The sequence below is a fragment of the Nicotiana attenuata genome, chromosome 5, assembly GCF_001879085.1.
Source record: "Nicotiana attenuata strain UT chromosome 5, NIATTr2, whole genome shotgun sequence".
In the NCBI taxonomy this organism is placed as follows: Eukaryota; Viridiplantae; Streptophyta; class Magnoliopsida; order Solanales; family Solanaceae; genus Nicotiana; species Nicotiana attenuata.
Window position 1 is genome coordinate 41,882,917 of NC_031993.1, and position 16,778 is coordinate 41,899,694.

The 16,778-nt window shown below is 37.2% G+C and overlaps 1 protein-coding gene across 1 annotated transcript; it reads right to left on the bottom strand.

The window, feature by feature from the left end:
- Positions 2,810-8,117, bottom strand: LOC109225705 (uncharacterized serine-rich protein C215.13-like). The gene is made up of 5 exons (XM_019390460.1): positions 7,528-8,117; positions 7,328-7,439; positions 5,971-6,085; positions 3,500-4,549; positions 2,810-3,277 (listed from the first exon to the last, which is right to left on the bottom strand). Exons 1-5 carry the CDS (start codon positions 7,697-7,699, stop codon positions 3,011-3,013), a joined length of 1,716 nt encoding a protein of 571 aa, XP_019246005.1. The 5' UTR covers positions 7,700-8,117; the 3' UTR covers positions 2,810-3,010.

Sequence of the window (16,778 nt, forward strand, 5' to 3'; positions counted from 1 at the left end):
TAGATGGAAGGGCCACCAGTACAGTGAAAGGAGTGAAAGTCACTTTTGATGCAAAGGAATTGGTGAGATTTTGAGTGTACCTGCTGAAGGGTACAGTGACTATAAGAAGCTCAAGTGGCCAAGCCTAGAAAATCTTCCTACTGCCCTTGCCATTACCAGAAAATTTAGTGATAATTAAGAGGAGCTTGAGCCCAAGGCTTTCTACAAAACTGAGATGAATCCACCCCACAAAGTGCTGTTTAAATTTGTCAACAAATGTGTACTGTCAAGGCAGGAAAGGAGGCACATTGCCACATTCATGGACTTGATCCTCGTGGAATGTTTGGACAGTGGAAGGCAGATTAATTGGCCTGGGTTTATAATCCAGCTTCTTGATAGGGTTCTAAATGGCACCAAGACTCATGTCATACCCTATAGCTTTATTCTCACGGCTGTACTTGCACATTTCAAGGTTCCTATGAAGAAGTAGGAGGTTGGAACAAGCAAGGAACATTTTGGGGCAAATACTCTAACTTCTCGTGATTATGAAGTCAAAACCACTCTTAAAGAACCTGGTTCATCCAAGAAGGTACTAGTGGATAGCAAAGTGCGATCCTTAGTGCAAGAAAGTGGGGCTAAGGATGCTAAAATTGATAGGCTGAAGAAGAGTTGGCAGAGGTGGAGACTGAGAGAGATGCTCTCAAAGCTGAGCTGGCAAAAGAAAAGGAGAAGAATGATGACATTCTTCAAGATATGCTGAAACTGCTCCAAGCCAAAAATCAAGAACCTAGTCCTTCCCACCCTTAAGTCTCCTAGCCTAGTGTAGATCAACTAGTGACCCAGTTCGGGATTTTTTTGCTTTTGCTCATGTTTGTAATGTTTTTATTTCTTCTTATGCTTTGTGCTAGTATCTTATCAATCATCAATGAAATTCACTGTCTTTTGCTCTAACTGTTTGTTTATTTTTCTTTGATGGTTAATATCTTTAGCTTGATATATGATGATTATCCATGATTGCATTTGAAGTAGCCCCAATAGTCATGAGTAATCTTTAAAATCAGGTTATCTTACTTACTTATGCAACTTTTCGATGATGCCAAAAGGGAAAAAAAAGGTTGTGCTTTGAACAGTGATGTTTATAACCTAATGAACTGGTCCTTGATAATAAGTGATAAAATGCTCTAAGATAGTGTTGATGTTGAGCTGAGTTGAAACATGGCTTAAGCTTATGCAGAGCAGCACAGAGTTTGTCATCATCAAAAAGGAGGAATTTGTTGGCCCAAGTAAAGGTTTTTTTTAAGATCAACAAACGAAGCTCAGACATGAACCAGGTCCATCCCTTGTGAATATAGACACGGGCCGATTCGAGCATATGAGATGCACGTGAAGGAGATAAGCTTAACTTGGTATATTTGATATCTCCTGATCGAAAAGGTTGCATAATTGATAAGGAGAAGGATTCCCTACTCAAAGAGAACACTATCCAAGATAAGGAAGGAGTTAGAGGTTGAAGTTAACTAGAACTCCTCCTCCAAGAAAGAGTAGCATTAGAACTCTAGTTATTTTCTACTCTACTAACTCTATAAATTGCGGGATGTTCTCACATTACAGGTTACGCACAAAAGCAAAAGTTAAACATGAATTGAGAGCAAAATAGCAAGGCATTTTGCAAGCAGTTCGTGTGTGATTGAAGTGGGCAAACCTGAAGCTACACGAACCAGATAGAAGAACCAGTTCCAAGTGTCTGTCTTTTATTCTAGTTCAATTGTAGTAGGTGTTTTCATATTGTACCTTTCACATTTATCTAGAGGCAACTGTAATAGGTACTTTGAGTATTCAAGTTAGAGTTAACTTGAAGTTGCCGCAACAATCAGAGGTTGGTTGCCACAATGGGATTAGTGGTAATCCTTAGGTTTACAAAGAGTTTTTGTAAATGCTGTTTTGGCTCATTGATTTAGTGAAGTGTTGGGGAAAATCCTACTGAGTAGTAGGTCGTGGTTTTTTCACCTTTTGAGCCCGGTGTTTTCCGCGTAAAAATACTTGTGTTATTTACTTTCCGCATTTATTATTTCTGCAACAATTGATTAAGGAACACATAGAAGAACCAAGTCCTTCTATAATCTGTGCATGCGAAAATTGGACATCACACAAATCCCCCCTCCCTTTGTGTGGCATTAAAGTATAAAACATCAAGTGGGCAAGTAATTAAAATAACATTGGGATCTAGCTATGAAAAGACATTCTTTCTCAAACTGGATTTTATAAGTTTTGTCAAACATTTTCCATTCAAATGAATTTATTTTAAGTTGTGAAATAAGAAACAAAATAGAGGTTCATCAATAGCATAACAGTTTGGATTTCCCACCATCTGAGGTCTTCTTTTAATCTTTTATCTTGGGTATTTTGCGAATATAGTCGACTAGTAGTCGATACTATGTAATAATCTATATCTATATCTATTCTCTTTCTTCTCTCTCTTCGACTAACGGCCGACTTCTCTTTCTCACCACCGGCGTGAGGCCGACGCCGGCTTCTGTTCAGCGGCCCAGGTAGGTTGTGACAGTGAAAAAAGAAATATAAAAAAAAAAAAAAAGGAAAACTTAAATGGAGCGGGGCAGGTGTTCGTGGGGCAGGGCAGGGCTGGTGGAAATGAAAATGGAAAAAATTGCTACGCGGCCTAAGCTTCATACCCCCCCCCCCCCCCTTCCCCTTTGCCATTTCTACAAGTAGAAGACTCCTTTCCCTGCCAAAAATGAAGCCCTACCCCTTCACCATTCAGGATCGAACTCATCACAAGATGTTTAGACATTCTAATAAGTCACATTTCTCATGAGCAATAACGAGGATTTGGCATTAACAGGACTAATGATACAAAGGATTCAAATACAGCTAGGTAGTGCATCAATCTTTACATAATCAAGTGAACCAAATCAGTCACTACTCCGGGGAACAATCATATTCAGGTGTCAAAACTCTCATACTGGCACTGATCCAAAACAAGAAAGCATCCTGGAGCAGGAAAGGCCAATCATCACCTCCCATGCACACTGGCAGGTGATCGAACACCTTTGTCGCTGCTAATATCATCATCAATTTCACTTCCATCGAAATACACTGCATTGTTACTAACACTCACTTCAGAACTAGCATTACTGCTCGTGGCAAGTGGAGAGTCAGGTACACTTGTTGATCTGCTTGTCCTGCTTCTACTAGGCCCTGATCTCACACTGTACATAGAGGATGCTGGAATATTAGTCATCAATGGACGCAGATTACCCGGGATTCTTTGCCTTATATCCTGTCCAAGAGCAATGTCTCAAGTTAAGCAAATCCAAAAGGGTAAGAGAACAACAAGAAGACAGGGACCATCTACAGACTTTAGAGCTCCGAGAAAACAACAGAACACACATGGTAGAGAACCATATTCTATTAGAATAGGAATGTGGATTTCTGATATGATGTTATTCAAGTAATCATAATATTTTTCTATAGCAGCACTAAATGAAAAGAATGTATATACCATATGCCTTATAGCCATATCCAAGGATTTCTTCGATAATGATCTTCCAAAGCCCGAGCTATCAGGTGACGAAGACTTTGCAGATAAGTTACTGTGTGGAGAATGTTTGTCATCTTGCTTCGGACGAACCAGCTTCCGCATATTTATTACCCTCTCAACCATCTTGGTCCCAACCATGACAGGACTAACATTGTCATTGGCTTTAGCATGTAGTCGGCTCATGGATGGGACAGGAACAGAGCTTCCACTGCTATGCACAACACCATTAGGAGGACGTCCTCTTGCTGGAGAGCATGACTGTCGTCTGATCCTTCCATTTGAAGCTGGCTCAACAGATGAAGATCTAGCACTTGGTGCCCCTGGTCTGCCCCTTGTAGCTGAAACTGGTCTGTCAGATAGTGATGTCCTTAAATTGGGTGGAGCATCAAGGGAGAACCCTGGCATATCTGAAGGCTTCCATGGTCTGGGTTTCACAGTTGGCGAACTGGCACGTGGGGCTGCAGAGTTTCGTGATGCAGTTATAGCTGACTTGGTACCCGAAGAGGAAGAGAAAGGCTTAACAGGTGGAACAGTTGTATTTGTTGTACTTGACATTGACGTTGGCCGACGAGTAGGAGTTGCTGCCCTGGATGTGGACTTCGATGCAGTAATTGAGGCCCTGCTTGTTGGTGTTGATGACCTTGCATTAGACCTTGCAGTAGGTGTTGAAGATCTTGGAGGAACAGTGGGTTTTGCAGAAGTCATGGTGGCACGAGAAGTAGGTGTCGCAGACCTTGATGATCTAGATGTCATAGTGGTTGACATTGTTTTAGAGGTTGCAGTGGATGTCATTGCTTTGGTTGCTGCATTAGATGTGGATCTAGATGCTGAAGTCGTGGTGGATCTAGATGAGCTTAATGTTGGCCTACCAGTCGGAGTTGAAGGTCTTGATCCACCTGAAGAAGATGGTCTTCGAAGACTTGAACTTGAAGTGTTTAATCCAGGAGAGGAAGCTAGCTGTCTAGATGCTATGTTACTTCTTGCGGTGGCCTCTGGGAGAGGATTCGTTAACTGCATTAAAAGTAACAATTTACTCAAAGCTGTGATACAGATTTCAGGTTAAGACTACCAGGCAGAAATCTTCACTATTTCCACTTCGCATATTTATCTACTGGCAGTAAATAGCAAAGTTCTGCAAACCAAATCAAACAGCAAAACTGAATCAAACCCACTGAAAAACTTATACTCTTACGAGTATTGATTTGGTACAGTTTGGTGTTAAGTTTAACAAGAAAAAACAGTAATATTCGGATTCTTTTTATGTTCTCAAACAAAATAAAAACAAATAACATTCGGTTTACTTTAGTATTGGAGGAAAAAAAAAAGATGAACGATATTAAATCAAATCAGCAACATATACCACCTTGTTATTATATAATATACATAAATATGTGTGTGTGTGTGTGTCCAAATATGTATACTTAAAAAAATTTGTAACTAATTTGTAGATTTTCTTCAAATTTTTCTATTTTTTCGGCAGATTTTTAGTCTTTATCATATGGTTGTGAAACTATTATTCGATTATGCTGTCTCTAATTTTTCTTTAATGCACTTAATTTAATGAAAATTATGAGTTGGAAGGTTGGAACATATAAAGCAAGTACATGTTGCTGATGATGTTGATCTTTTTAACACATTGATTAATTTTACAAGCTTTTTTCTATTGGTGTTTTTCTTCATTGTTTCTATCTACTATAATCTAAAAATAATCAAGCAATTAATGACGGCATGAAACCAAGAAAAACAGCTCACGTGCAAAATTACAGAAGATACCTCAAGATCAAACAATTCCATCAAAATGGGTATAATTATATGTCTGATTGCATCTACTATCTAGGAATATCAAATAAACCCGATTATTACAATTTCTCAGGAGAATCATTAAGAAAAAACCAACTGGCACTGAATCTGTGTATCACTGACACCCCATCATAAGAGCATGTGCTGTTATACCTGTTAATGTATGCTCATTAGGATAAAGAAATCCTAAGCCCTAAAATATACCTCGGAATGAAGTTTTCCAAATTGGTGATATGTTTGAGAGATTGGGTACTCGTTATTTCCTATAAGAACAATCACAAAAGAAATGTGCATCATCCTGTTTGCATCCAAAAGATTAAACACTAAGACAATTCTCAAATTCAACAGTGAGGGCTTCTGATGATAGCATTTGATTAAATAATGGAGCCACCATGTGCACGAGTTCTGAACTAAACAACCTGCCAGGGTCGTTCTATCTAATTATAGAAATTTCCTTTTAATAGGCTTCCTGAAAATCTCTAGTGGCTGGATATGGGGTGAAATACTTTCTGATCACTAAGAAGGACAACATTTCCCGTGTTAAACATAACAAAAGAGTAAACTAATTTCCAATTAATACAATCCTTATTTCAGCAAAGAAGAATGTAACAGTTGAATATACATATTCTTACTCTAGATGTCAATGCAGTGGGATGAGCTCTAGAAGTTCCCAGCTGACTCATCACAGTTTTTCGCGATTCCATCTCTAGAGTAGGAAAAAGAGGAGTACCTGGAGGTGTTAGAAGCCTGAAACAGGAAAAATAACATCTCATAATAAAGCATAGAGAAATGCAGATGGAATTTTAAAAGAATGACCCGGGAAATTGGGGTGCAAAGAAGCTCTTTTTATTCTGTTTTTCAACTTTAGAGGGGGGGGGGGCAGCACCTATCCCCTTTATTTATTTGAGTGCTAGATTTGATATATGGCATCCATTAATTTTTGTACTTAATTTGTGCATCAAAACAAATAGCTCTACAAAAGTATACATGTTTTCTCACTATTCACGATATTTGAATAAAAATCTACTTTTAACAACATCATATTTTATAACTTAAATTTGCATCCTTAAACTCTTGTCTATCCTCCACTTGTTACATCGAGACATTGAATTCAGCTTGCATGTATTTCAATTACTTCCTTGAGAAGTATGGCATCAAAGTTTAAGATGCACACATAAATTGTATTCGAAGTCTTGGGTGACACGTGTCAAACAAACGCCTAGTCGGCTAGTCCTGTCATTTTTAAAGAGTATTCTAGATTTGGAGACCTCTATCAATCTACTAGACACCACTAGGGCACTACTTCCTAATTTCCTGCCTCTTTCTTCATGGTACAAAACAACAACCTTAAAAGGATTATATTAGGTCTCTTATAATGAATGAAACTTATGACCTAGCAGAACTTCAAGCTCCTATTATCCGACAGAGTCATCAATTGAAGAGAAAGAGGAAACTTCCAGCAAGATTTAAACACTTAGCATGGTGTTTTATATTTCTTGGCACTATGAACTAAATTAGATGGTTTTAAAATCTTTTCTAGTTGAATGACTTGAATCTATTGTTTGTTATATTGGAACCAACAAACTATATGAAATGTCGACTCCGATGAGTAGTTCTTATGGTTCATTACTTTGTAGATAAATCCTATATAAACAAAAGTAACAAAATTAGATTTATGCACTTCCTATCATGTTTGTTTGTGTCCCGTAACTTTTAAAGTTCTGTTTTTCGGTCATTGAGATGCCCAAAAGTCTGTTTCTCCGAGTAACTGCCTATGTAAGATAATGTGAGCAAAATTGTGCATCAATATTTTCCTAAACAATCTATAAATTACATGGAAAAAGAAAGTAAGTGACATGGATACATTTCACCGGATAAAGAAACGTATGATGTCCAAAATCAACCTAACCAGCTAAAAATAATAACTGAACAACTAAAAGAATCAACATTGAGCACAGGCTTGGAAAGAAGAAGAAGAAAAAAGATTACCAGTCATAATCAGATTTATCATTGTCAGCATTAAGGAAATCATCAGCACGAGTCCTCCGAACGGGTGCAGCTGATGCAATATTAAATGCTGGTGAACTACCATTTTTTGATCCTACAATAACACATAATTGCAACAAAATAAAATAATTATCATGAGCTTAGGTTATGAAGCAGTAATTTACACACAGATGTTGGCCTACCAAGGGGATCAAATTCGTCAGATTTTTGAAGAAAAAGATTATTATTTCTTTCTTTTTCCCTTCTCCGCAATTCGAGAAACAAAGATAGTTCCTCGTCTGAGCTCCTAATACTCCCCATTAGCTGCTGCCTCTGCCTTTGCCCAGATTCCTCTGCTCTAAAACTTCTATTCATAATCCCTAGTCCAAAATACTAAAAATAAGCTCTAAAAACCCTAGCTTCTCTGCAAACGTTCAAAATACAAAGTTGCAGATTGGGAACAAAGCTTCAATAAAAAGAAAATCAGCTCAAAATGAAGCTGCATTTAACAATCTTCTTCATAAACATATCCTCAACCTTTTTCTACCTATAAGGAGCAGAATAATGTAACACCTAGATAGAAAAATTACAAGAAATGGATATACAATATGCTATGGTCGATGTATATGTAGTGTAGTAGAGAAGTATAGAGATTGTTTCAGGAAACCGGGCATTGTTGTAGAGAGAGAAGATTTTGAAGATGGGGTAGGTGGGGGAGGGGGGTGGGGGGAGTGTGTCGTGGGGAGCAGTGCTATTTGAAACTTGAATTTGGGAGACGTTTTGGGTTTAGAAGACTTTTTACTTTAGGGGTTTTTCAGACATCAGATTAATGAGAGGGCAAGTCACGAGTCGACTTGTTCTCTTTGGGGATGTGATACTTCATTCAAACATTTCTATTCACCACCGGATAATAACAGGGGAAAAGGATTAAAATTGCCTCTCTAATTTATTAGTTATTTGTGTCACTCGTTACACTTTTTGGTCATTCTCGTCTCTACCGTTAACAAAATTTACAAAATTACCCCTAACCCTAACGTCCCTCCACTGTGACAGTTAACCCTTCTAATATTTTGTCCATGTCAGCAGCCAAGTCAGCAGGTCCCACCAAATAAAATGCCATGTCAGCATGGGAAGTAATTTAATCCTCAAATAAAATTGAAGGAATTTTGAACTAATTGCACGTATTAAAATTGTCCATCAGAGCATTGGGACCCCTCAATTAAAAATGCCACATAATTAACCTCACCACCTCCAATACCTCTCTTCCCCTTCGATTTCTTCTTCCATCGGCAGCTTCACCACCCAAAAGCCTCAATATTTCACCACAAAATTGCTTCAAACCCAGAATTTAATCAACAATTTTCAACCTCAACATTATATTCAAGTAACATAAAATGAACTTCGACAACTTCTGAAGAACATGACAGACCCATTAGGTATTCTTCAAGCTTTTCCAAATCCTTTGTATGGTGATTTTAGTCTCCTTTCAAATACATCTCCTTTATCGGTACTAACCAGCCACCATTAACACCACCATTAATTGACAAACCCACCTTCTTCACATAAACCCCCCACCGTATTTCCTCCATTTTTTTTCACATTCTCATCCACAGCAAAACAATAAAGAACCAAACAAAATAAAATGAGAGCAATCAAGATTTCTTTACATTCTCTTTCATTTATATTCTCAAACTTTCTTTACAAATTCTTCAATGGTGCCATGAGAGCAATCAAGCAAGATATGAAGAGAAGAAATATTTTTTATGCCAAAAAATGGGTGTTTGCCAACAAGATCTGACATGGCTGCATTGAGTAACGCTACGATAGTAATGCTTTGATGGCTTTTAATCTTATCGGCAATTTTTGTCTGTGTGAGTTGTCGCCTTTTTACCAACATTAGGGCTCCAATCCCTGAGTTGAGATTTTAGACATAGGGCCTCCATTCCCTAGTCGCCTTTTTACCAACATTAGGGCTCCATTTCTTGCTGGAGAACAGGGTTATTTGAATGACGAAACATGAAGAAGGAGAAAGGAGATGAAGAGGGGAGCTAGTACCGTGGAGGTTAGTTCTACCCACTGAAAATTTTCCAGCAAAATGCCATGGTTTCCGACAATTTTGGTATGAGGTGAGGGAGAGAAGATGAGAGAAAGGGTGGAGAGGTGAGGAGTGGGGGATCGTTTATGTTAGGATTTTAATTTGGTGGGGTCGATGACATGGCAACTGACAAGGAAGCTGATATGGATAAAATTGATGGGGTCAGCTGCCACAGTGGAGGGACGTTAGGGTTAGGGGTAATTTTGCAAACTTTGTTAACGGTAGGGACGAGAATGGCCGAAAAGTGTAACGGGTGGCACAAGCAACCAATAAACAATAGTAGATGGGCAATTTTGACTTTTTCCCCCAATAACAACACCACCTCACTTCCCTTTTTATCTCGCTTAATACCTAAATTGACACTTATACTTATTTCGGATTTTAAAATTAATTCCAAAATTTTCTTCTTTTTTTTCTTCATTTTAACACTTTCACTTAGTAAAACATGGATAGTAAACACCTCAGACTCAGAGTGTGTTTCACTAGAGGTGGCATTTCTAATTGGATTATGAAACCTTACTTTAGATTTTTTTTATTTTTGGATTTAATAAATTATAATCCAAATTCAAGCCAAATAAATTTGAACTGGATCAATTTTTTAAAGTTTGGTTTCGAATAAATTGGTTTGATTATTTCGATTTTTTGATTTTGAATTTATAAGTTAGGCTTCTTCTTCTTATAAAATAAACATATAAAATAAAATATTCATATCAAATTGACTTAATAATTCCTCATTAATTCTGAAATATAGTATTCATGTTTGAATCATCCAAAGTAAAGTTTTTTACAAGAAACTTAGTAATGAATGGCCCATGCAAGGAAAAATTTTTAGCAACAAAAGCATTAAGTGCGCTAATAGAGTATATTCGTTGGGTTTCATTGCTTTAATATAAATCTGTCAAACGGGCGTGCTGACCCGGTTCGGGACCGGCCCAGACCGATTTCAAATCGGACCGGTTGGTGGTAAAGGGGTCGATATGGGTGGGCTTGTAGGTGATCCGGCATGTTCCGGTTGGATTCTAGCTACTGATTAATCGCACCGGTTAGAACCGGTAAAGTCTTGTCATTGATGAACCGGTGGATCGGACCGGCCCAGACCAGTTCAACGGCTAGTTTAATTTATTTATTTTTAAAAAATACATTTGACCGTTGGCAACGGTCAGCTCCCATTATGATCGTTGCCCGACGACTTTAATTGCAAGAATAGCCCTTTTGGGCTTTTTTTTAAAAAAAAATAATACTTTTATTATTTATTAATTTAACCCTTTGAAAAACTATAAATAGACCCAAACTAATTTAATATTTCACTCATATCTCAATTCTCAAACCCAAATTCTCATTGTCATTCTCTCATTCTTCAACTAAATTGCTATCAACTTTTTGGCTCTCATTTTTTTGAAATCTTATTTATGGTATTATTTGATGTTTGAACAGTTGAATTTTGTTCGTGGTAACGTCGAAGTTGCGAAATTCAATTTCAAGACTTCAAAAATCATCAAGCGTCAATTTTTTGCGGAATTCGGTGCACTTTTTCCAACTCTTTATCCTATTTAATATTTTATTTGTATATTTAATTTTTCTTAGTAGTTAAATTTTCACAATATGTTTAATGCTGCAAAACGAGTTTGTAATAAGGTTGGTAATCGAGGTAATCGGGAAAATAGAAAAAGAGATGCTACTTCAACTTCTGGTAGTAATTTAAATGACTTTACACATGTTTCTGAAACATCACTTGATAATAATATAGATTATGAATAATTACAGGAAGACTACGGTATAGAAGATAATGAATTAGATATTGAAGATGAGATACCATCTACACCTAGCAGTGTTGGAGTTGGTAGCAGGGGTGGTGGTTGTGGCACTAGTAGTAGACCACATGTGGCCCCGACTACTAGTCATCGGAGAAGGAGAAGTAAAGTTTGAAAATATTTTGAGGAAATAGAGAATACCAATAGAGTTAGATGCAAAATTTGTAAAGATGATTTTAAACATAAGACTGGAGGAAGTTTAGGGGGGACAGGGACACTTAGTAGACATTTGAGAATCACTCATCCTCTAGACTAGGACTCTGATTTAGATTAAATCAAGGAACTTTAAACCCTAGTACTGGAGGCATTTTAAAATATGATAAAATAAAGGACCGTGAGGAGTTAACAAAAATGATTGCCTTTGGTTGTCTACCTTTTTTTTTTTTTTTTTGCTTCTTCATCATATCTTATTATGTATATTCAAAGGATTTATAATCCTTTATTTAAAGGTATCCCTAGAAGTACTTGTAGATCTGATATCTTCAGGCTTCATGGACAATATCAGACATACATACGTTATTTGTTTGACTATCTTCCTTGTAGAGTTTTTCTAACTTCTGATATTGGCCATGTTGTTGATGGAAATGATTATTTGACAATTACATGTCATTGGATAGATGATAATTTTTGTATGCAAAAACGTATTATCGCTTTTAAATATGATGAAGATTAGAGTCATACTGCTATTTTTATAAGTACTACTATTTGCGAAGTTGTTGCATTTACAATCTTAATAAAAAAGTATTGTGTATGTCTTTTGATAATGATTCTAACAATAACGCCTCTAATTCACTATTAAAACTGCATTTGCAACCACCACTTGATGATATCTTTCATGTTGATGTGAATGTCATGTTTATAATTTTATTGTTAAAAATGGCCTTGATTTATTTTCGACTCAGATTACTCATGTTAGAAGAGCAATTGATGTTATTAAAGGAAATAATAGACAATCTAGAATTAGGAAATTTAAGGCTAAGTGTACCAAACATAACCTTAACCCCAGATTCATGCCAGATTAAATTTTTACTAGGTGAAGTTATACATACTTATTTTTAAGATGTTGCTACAAATATAGATTGCCTATAACTGAAGTTGCTAATGTGCATTGTAGTGATCCACCCCGTATGTTAACTATTAATACTTGGTGCCATTAATGATGTTGTTAAATTTTTACATAAATTTTATACAGCTACTGTTGGTTCTTCGAGGAAATGAGAAAAGCAATTCAAGTCCGTCGTGAACTGGTTTTCTTGTCAAATAGAAACCAATCGATCGCAAATGGGATTAGAAAAGTTTATCCTGAAGCTCACCATGGTATCTGCCTCTATCACTTTGAGATAAATTTAAAGCAAAGACATGTAAAATCCACGGTAATAAATCTTTTTCAAAGCGTTGCAAGGTCATAAAAACGTGAAGATTTTAATTAGTTAATGTCCCAACTCAAAAGTGTTGACAAGAAAACATACAATTACATAATGGAAGAGCCTCCAGAGAGATGGGCACGATCGTGGTTCCCATGCGACGTTATGATATGCTAATAACAAACATGGTAGAATCAATGAATTCCGTGTTACTAAAAGCGAGAGAGATGCCTATTTTAAGAATGTTAGATTTCATCCAAGAAAAATTGGGAGAGTGGTTTTACGAACGGAGAAAAAAAGCAAATGAACCTTTTCACAAAGTATCAATATGGGCAGAAGAAGAGATGACTAAGAAGATGGACTTGACTTGCAAAATGTTTGTGAGTATATTTATTAACTTCAGGATTTACTTCAGCGTGTTTTCTCTGAAGTAATTAACTAATGCATAATCACTTCAGCTTTTTATATTTGTTGCAGTGATTTAATGCTTACATATAAAAAACTTCATACTTTTCTTTTTGAAGCAATAATACACTAATATAGTTTATCTTAATTTTTTATTCCTTCTTAGGTGTTCAACCTTGATTCAATGTTGTTTAGAATAAATAGTGAAGGAATCGAATTCATTGTGGACTTAAAGAAGAGAACTTGTGACTGCTTGGAATTTCAACTTGATGAATTGCCCTGTCCACATGCAATTGCTGCTATTAATAAGAGATATTTGCAGAAATCTGATTACTGCTCAAAATGGTATTAAAAGGAAACATGGTTCAAAACATATGAAGGACATGTGAATACCGTGGGAGATCAAAAATCATGGGATATTCCACAAAATGTAGAATTTGATATCACAAAACCTCCTGATGTAGAGATTTTACAAGGAAGAAGACAAAAGAAGAGGCATATCCCTATGACTGAATCAGTACCATTGAAGTCTACCAAATGCAGTCGATGTAAACAAATTGGGCATAACAGAACAACTTGCTTGTCTTCTCCAGCACCTCATCCATATTCCAAGAAACACGCTGAAAAATACTCCAAAATTTAATAATCCTTGGTCTGAATTTAGACTTTCATTATTGTATAATATATTTGAAATGTGATTATTTTCGTAGGAATAAAAAAAGAAGCTCTTTGGACTCTTTTATATATTGTTGAAGTACAAACCACTCATTTTTGTTGCGCATGCTTACAGGTTTGGTTGCATTTTAAAAAAGTATGCAATGACTTCAGCTAGAAAAAACTGTACGTGAAATACATATCCTTAACACGCACATACATACACACACACGCACATACATACACATACACACACATATGCGCACAACACACAAAAGAAACACATGTACAAACAAAAACTTCAGCATCTTTAGACTGAAGTTATAGAAAATGCACTAAATAACTTCAGCATATTCTCTCTGAAGTTTGGAAAAAATCATTACAAAAATTGCAGACTGCTGGACAAAACTTAAGAATAAAAGGTTCAAGTTTCTGTAACGACCCGACTGGTCGTTTTGAACAATTGCATCCGGCTCGGCAGTTTGAGGTCAAGAGCAGCTTCACATTATGTATATCGACTTGTGTGCATGGTTGGATTCAATTTCCGGATGAATCAGAGTCGAATTGGAAGAAGGAATATAGTTTTGGAAGCTTAAGCGGAGAGAATTTGACCGGAATTTGACTTTTGAGTAAACGGCTCCGGAATGAGTTTTGGATGATGTCAGCAGATTCGTATGGTGATTTTGGACTTGGGCGTGTGTTCGGATTTGGATTTGGAGGCCCGAATGGTAATTTAAGGCATTTCGGTGAAAGTTGGAAAAGTTGAAGGTTGGAAAAATGGAGAGGGTTGACCGAGAGTTGACTTTTATGATATCAGAGTTGAAATACTATTCCGGGAGTTGGAGTAGGTTTGTAATATCATTTGTGACTTGTGTGCAACATTTGGGGTCAATCGGACTTGGTTTGGTTGGTTTGGCATCGGTTGTAGGATTCTTGAAATTTCAAGTTCTTTAGGTTTGGATTGGAGGGTGATTCGTGGTTTTAGCGTTGTTTGATGTAATTTGAGAGTGGGGCTAAGTTTGTATGATGTTATGGATGTGTTGGTACATTTGGTTGAGGTTCTGGGGGCCTCAGATGAGTTTCGGGGTGAGTTTTGAGCGAGTTCGGACTTTTCGGCACTCGGAAGTTGTTCCGGATCGTGGGGGGCCGCGGACAGCGGTAAATCATTGCCCCAGAGGCCAAAAGGACCGCTGTCAGCGGTGATATTTCGCTGCAGCAGTGGAATTTTCGCTGTTAGCGGAAATCTGTCCGCGGTCGTGGTCATGACGAATCCGCAAGTTCGTTGGTCCGACTTCGGAAGCCTATATCTTTCGATCTACAAGGAATTTTGAGATGATTCAAAAATAAAAGTTGTATCCCTTTGTGTCTAGTTTCCAGAAAAGTAAATGAATCATAATTTGGACATCCATAGAGAAAGTTATGGCCAAAATACTAAGGCTTGTCTGTGCAGCCACTAGAAGCACGGACCGCGCTACTTTTTTGCGACCGCGGAGGGGTGAGCGCTGCCGCGGTGATTTTCCGCGGTCAGCGGTAATGGAAATCCGGGAGGTGCACTATAAATACGAGATTTAGGGTTTTATTTCATATTTTTACCTAGAGAGCTCGGATCTTGGCGATTTTTCGAAGGTTTTTCAAGAAATTCATAGGGGTAAGTGATTCTAACTCGGATTGGGCTAAAATTCATGAGTCTATCATTGAATTCATCATTTAATTCGTGATTTGGGATGGAATTTGGGAAAAATTTGTAAAGTTTTTGAAAAATGTAAAATGATGATTTGAATGACCAAATGGTATCAGAATTGGATAATTTTTGTATGAGTGAACTCATTGCGGAATGGATGTTCGATTTTGTAAATTTTGTCGAGTTTCGATGTGCGGGCTCGGGGAGTTGACGTTTGTCGACTTTTTGCAAATTGTATAAGAATCATAGTTTTATTAATTTGAATTATTTTCTCTTGCACTGTTTGGTGTATTGAAGTCGTTTTTGGCTAGATTGAGCCAAACGTTGATGAATTGGTAAAGGAAAGGCTAAATTGAGTATTGAATTGACCGGATTGAGGTAAGTATCTTGCATAACCTTGTGTGGGGAACTTCCCCTTAGGATTTGAGTCTTCTATGCTAATTGTAGTCCGTGCATGCGAGGTGACGAGTGTGTGCTCGGACTTATTTGTGGGAAATTTGCCTTTAGGGTTCTCAGGTCCTTATGTTCATTAAGTGAGAAGTTTTTCAGTTATGCTTGGGTTTCCTAATTGTTTGCTTTACCTCTATATGATTGTTAGCTTTTCCCCCTAACTCTTGGTTATTATGTGGCCCTTATTTGCCTTAATTGAAGTGATTGTTCTCCTTATTATTTTGTTATCCCTTAATTGTGAATTCCTCTATGACCCCATGCATATATGCTAGGCGTTCAAATTGTTGTCTTCACCGGTGTAGTTATCACGTGCTTATTGTGTCTTGTTGTTTTGTTAAGGTTATTGCACTTCTTGGTTTTTCCGTGATTCTCTTGTTGTCGTGCATTCATACTCTTGGTGGTGGAATTCCTTGTGGTTGGATTGTTGGATTGTTGTTGATTCCCTTGCTGGGATGTTATTGTTCATATTGTTGATTCCCTTGCCGGGATGTATTGCTTCTATGGTTTGGGTGAGGAAGAGTGTAAAGCATGAAGGGTGATGCCGTGCATGATATTGTGAGTGAGTGTTAATGCACGAAGGGTGATGTCGTGCCATGATTATGAGAGTTAATGCATGAAGGGTGATGTCGTGCCATGATTATGAGAGTTAATGCACGAAGGGTGATGCCGTTCCATGTTATGAGAGAGTTAAAGCACGAAGGGTGATGTCGTGCACATTTCTATTTATGCATATGGTGAGGAAGAGTGATAAAGAACGAAGGGTGATGCCGTGCACTTTCTGTTTCCTTGTGTTTATTCGTTGTTATCAATTCAGGTGTTTTAACTATTGAGATTCCTTTACTGCTGTGATCCTTTGTGATGGAACCCTATAGTGTTTTCAATACTTCGCCGTATTTATATATATATTTCGATACTTTAAATTTCAATAATTGTTTTATTTTTAATTCAATTAGTTACACATTTAAATTTCCTTAAACCGTCTGAGGTTGTATTT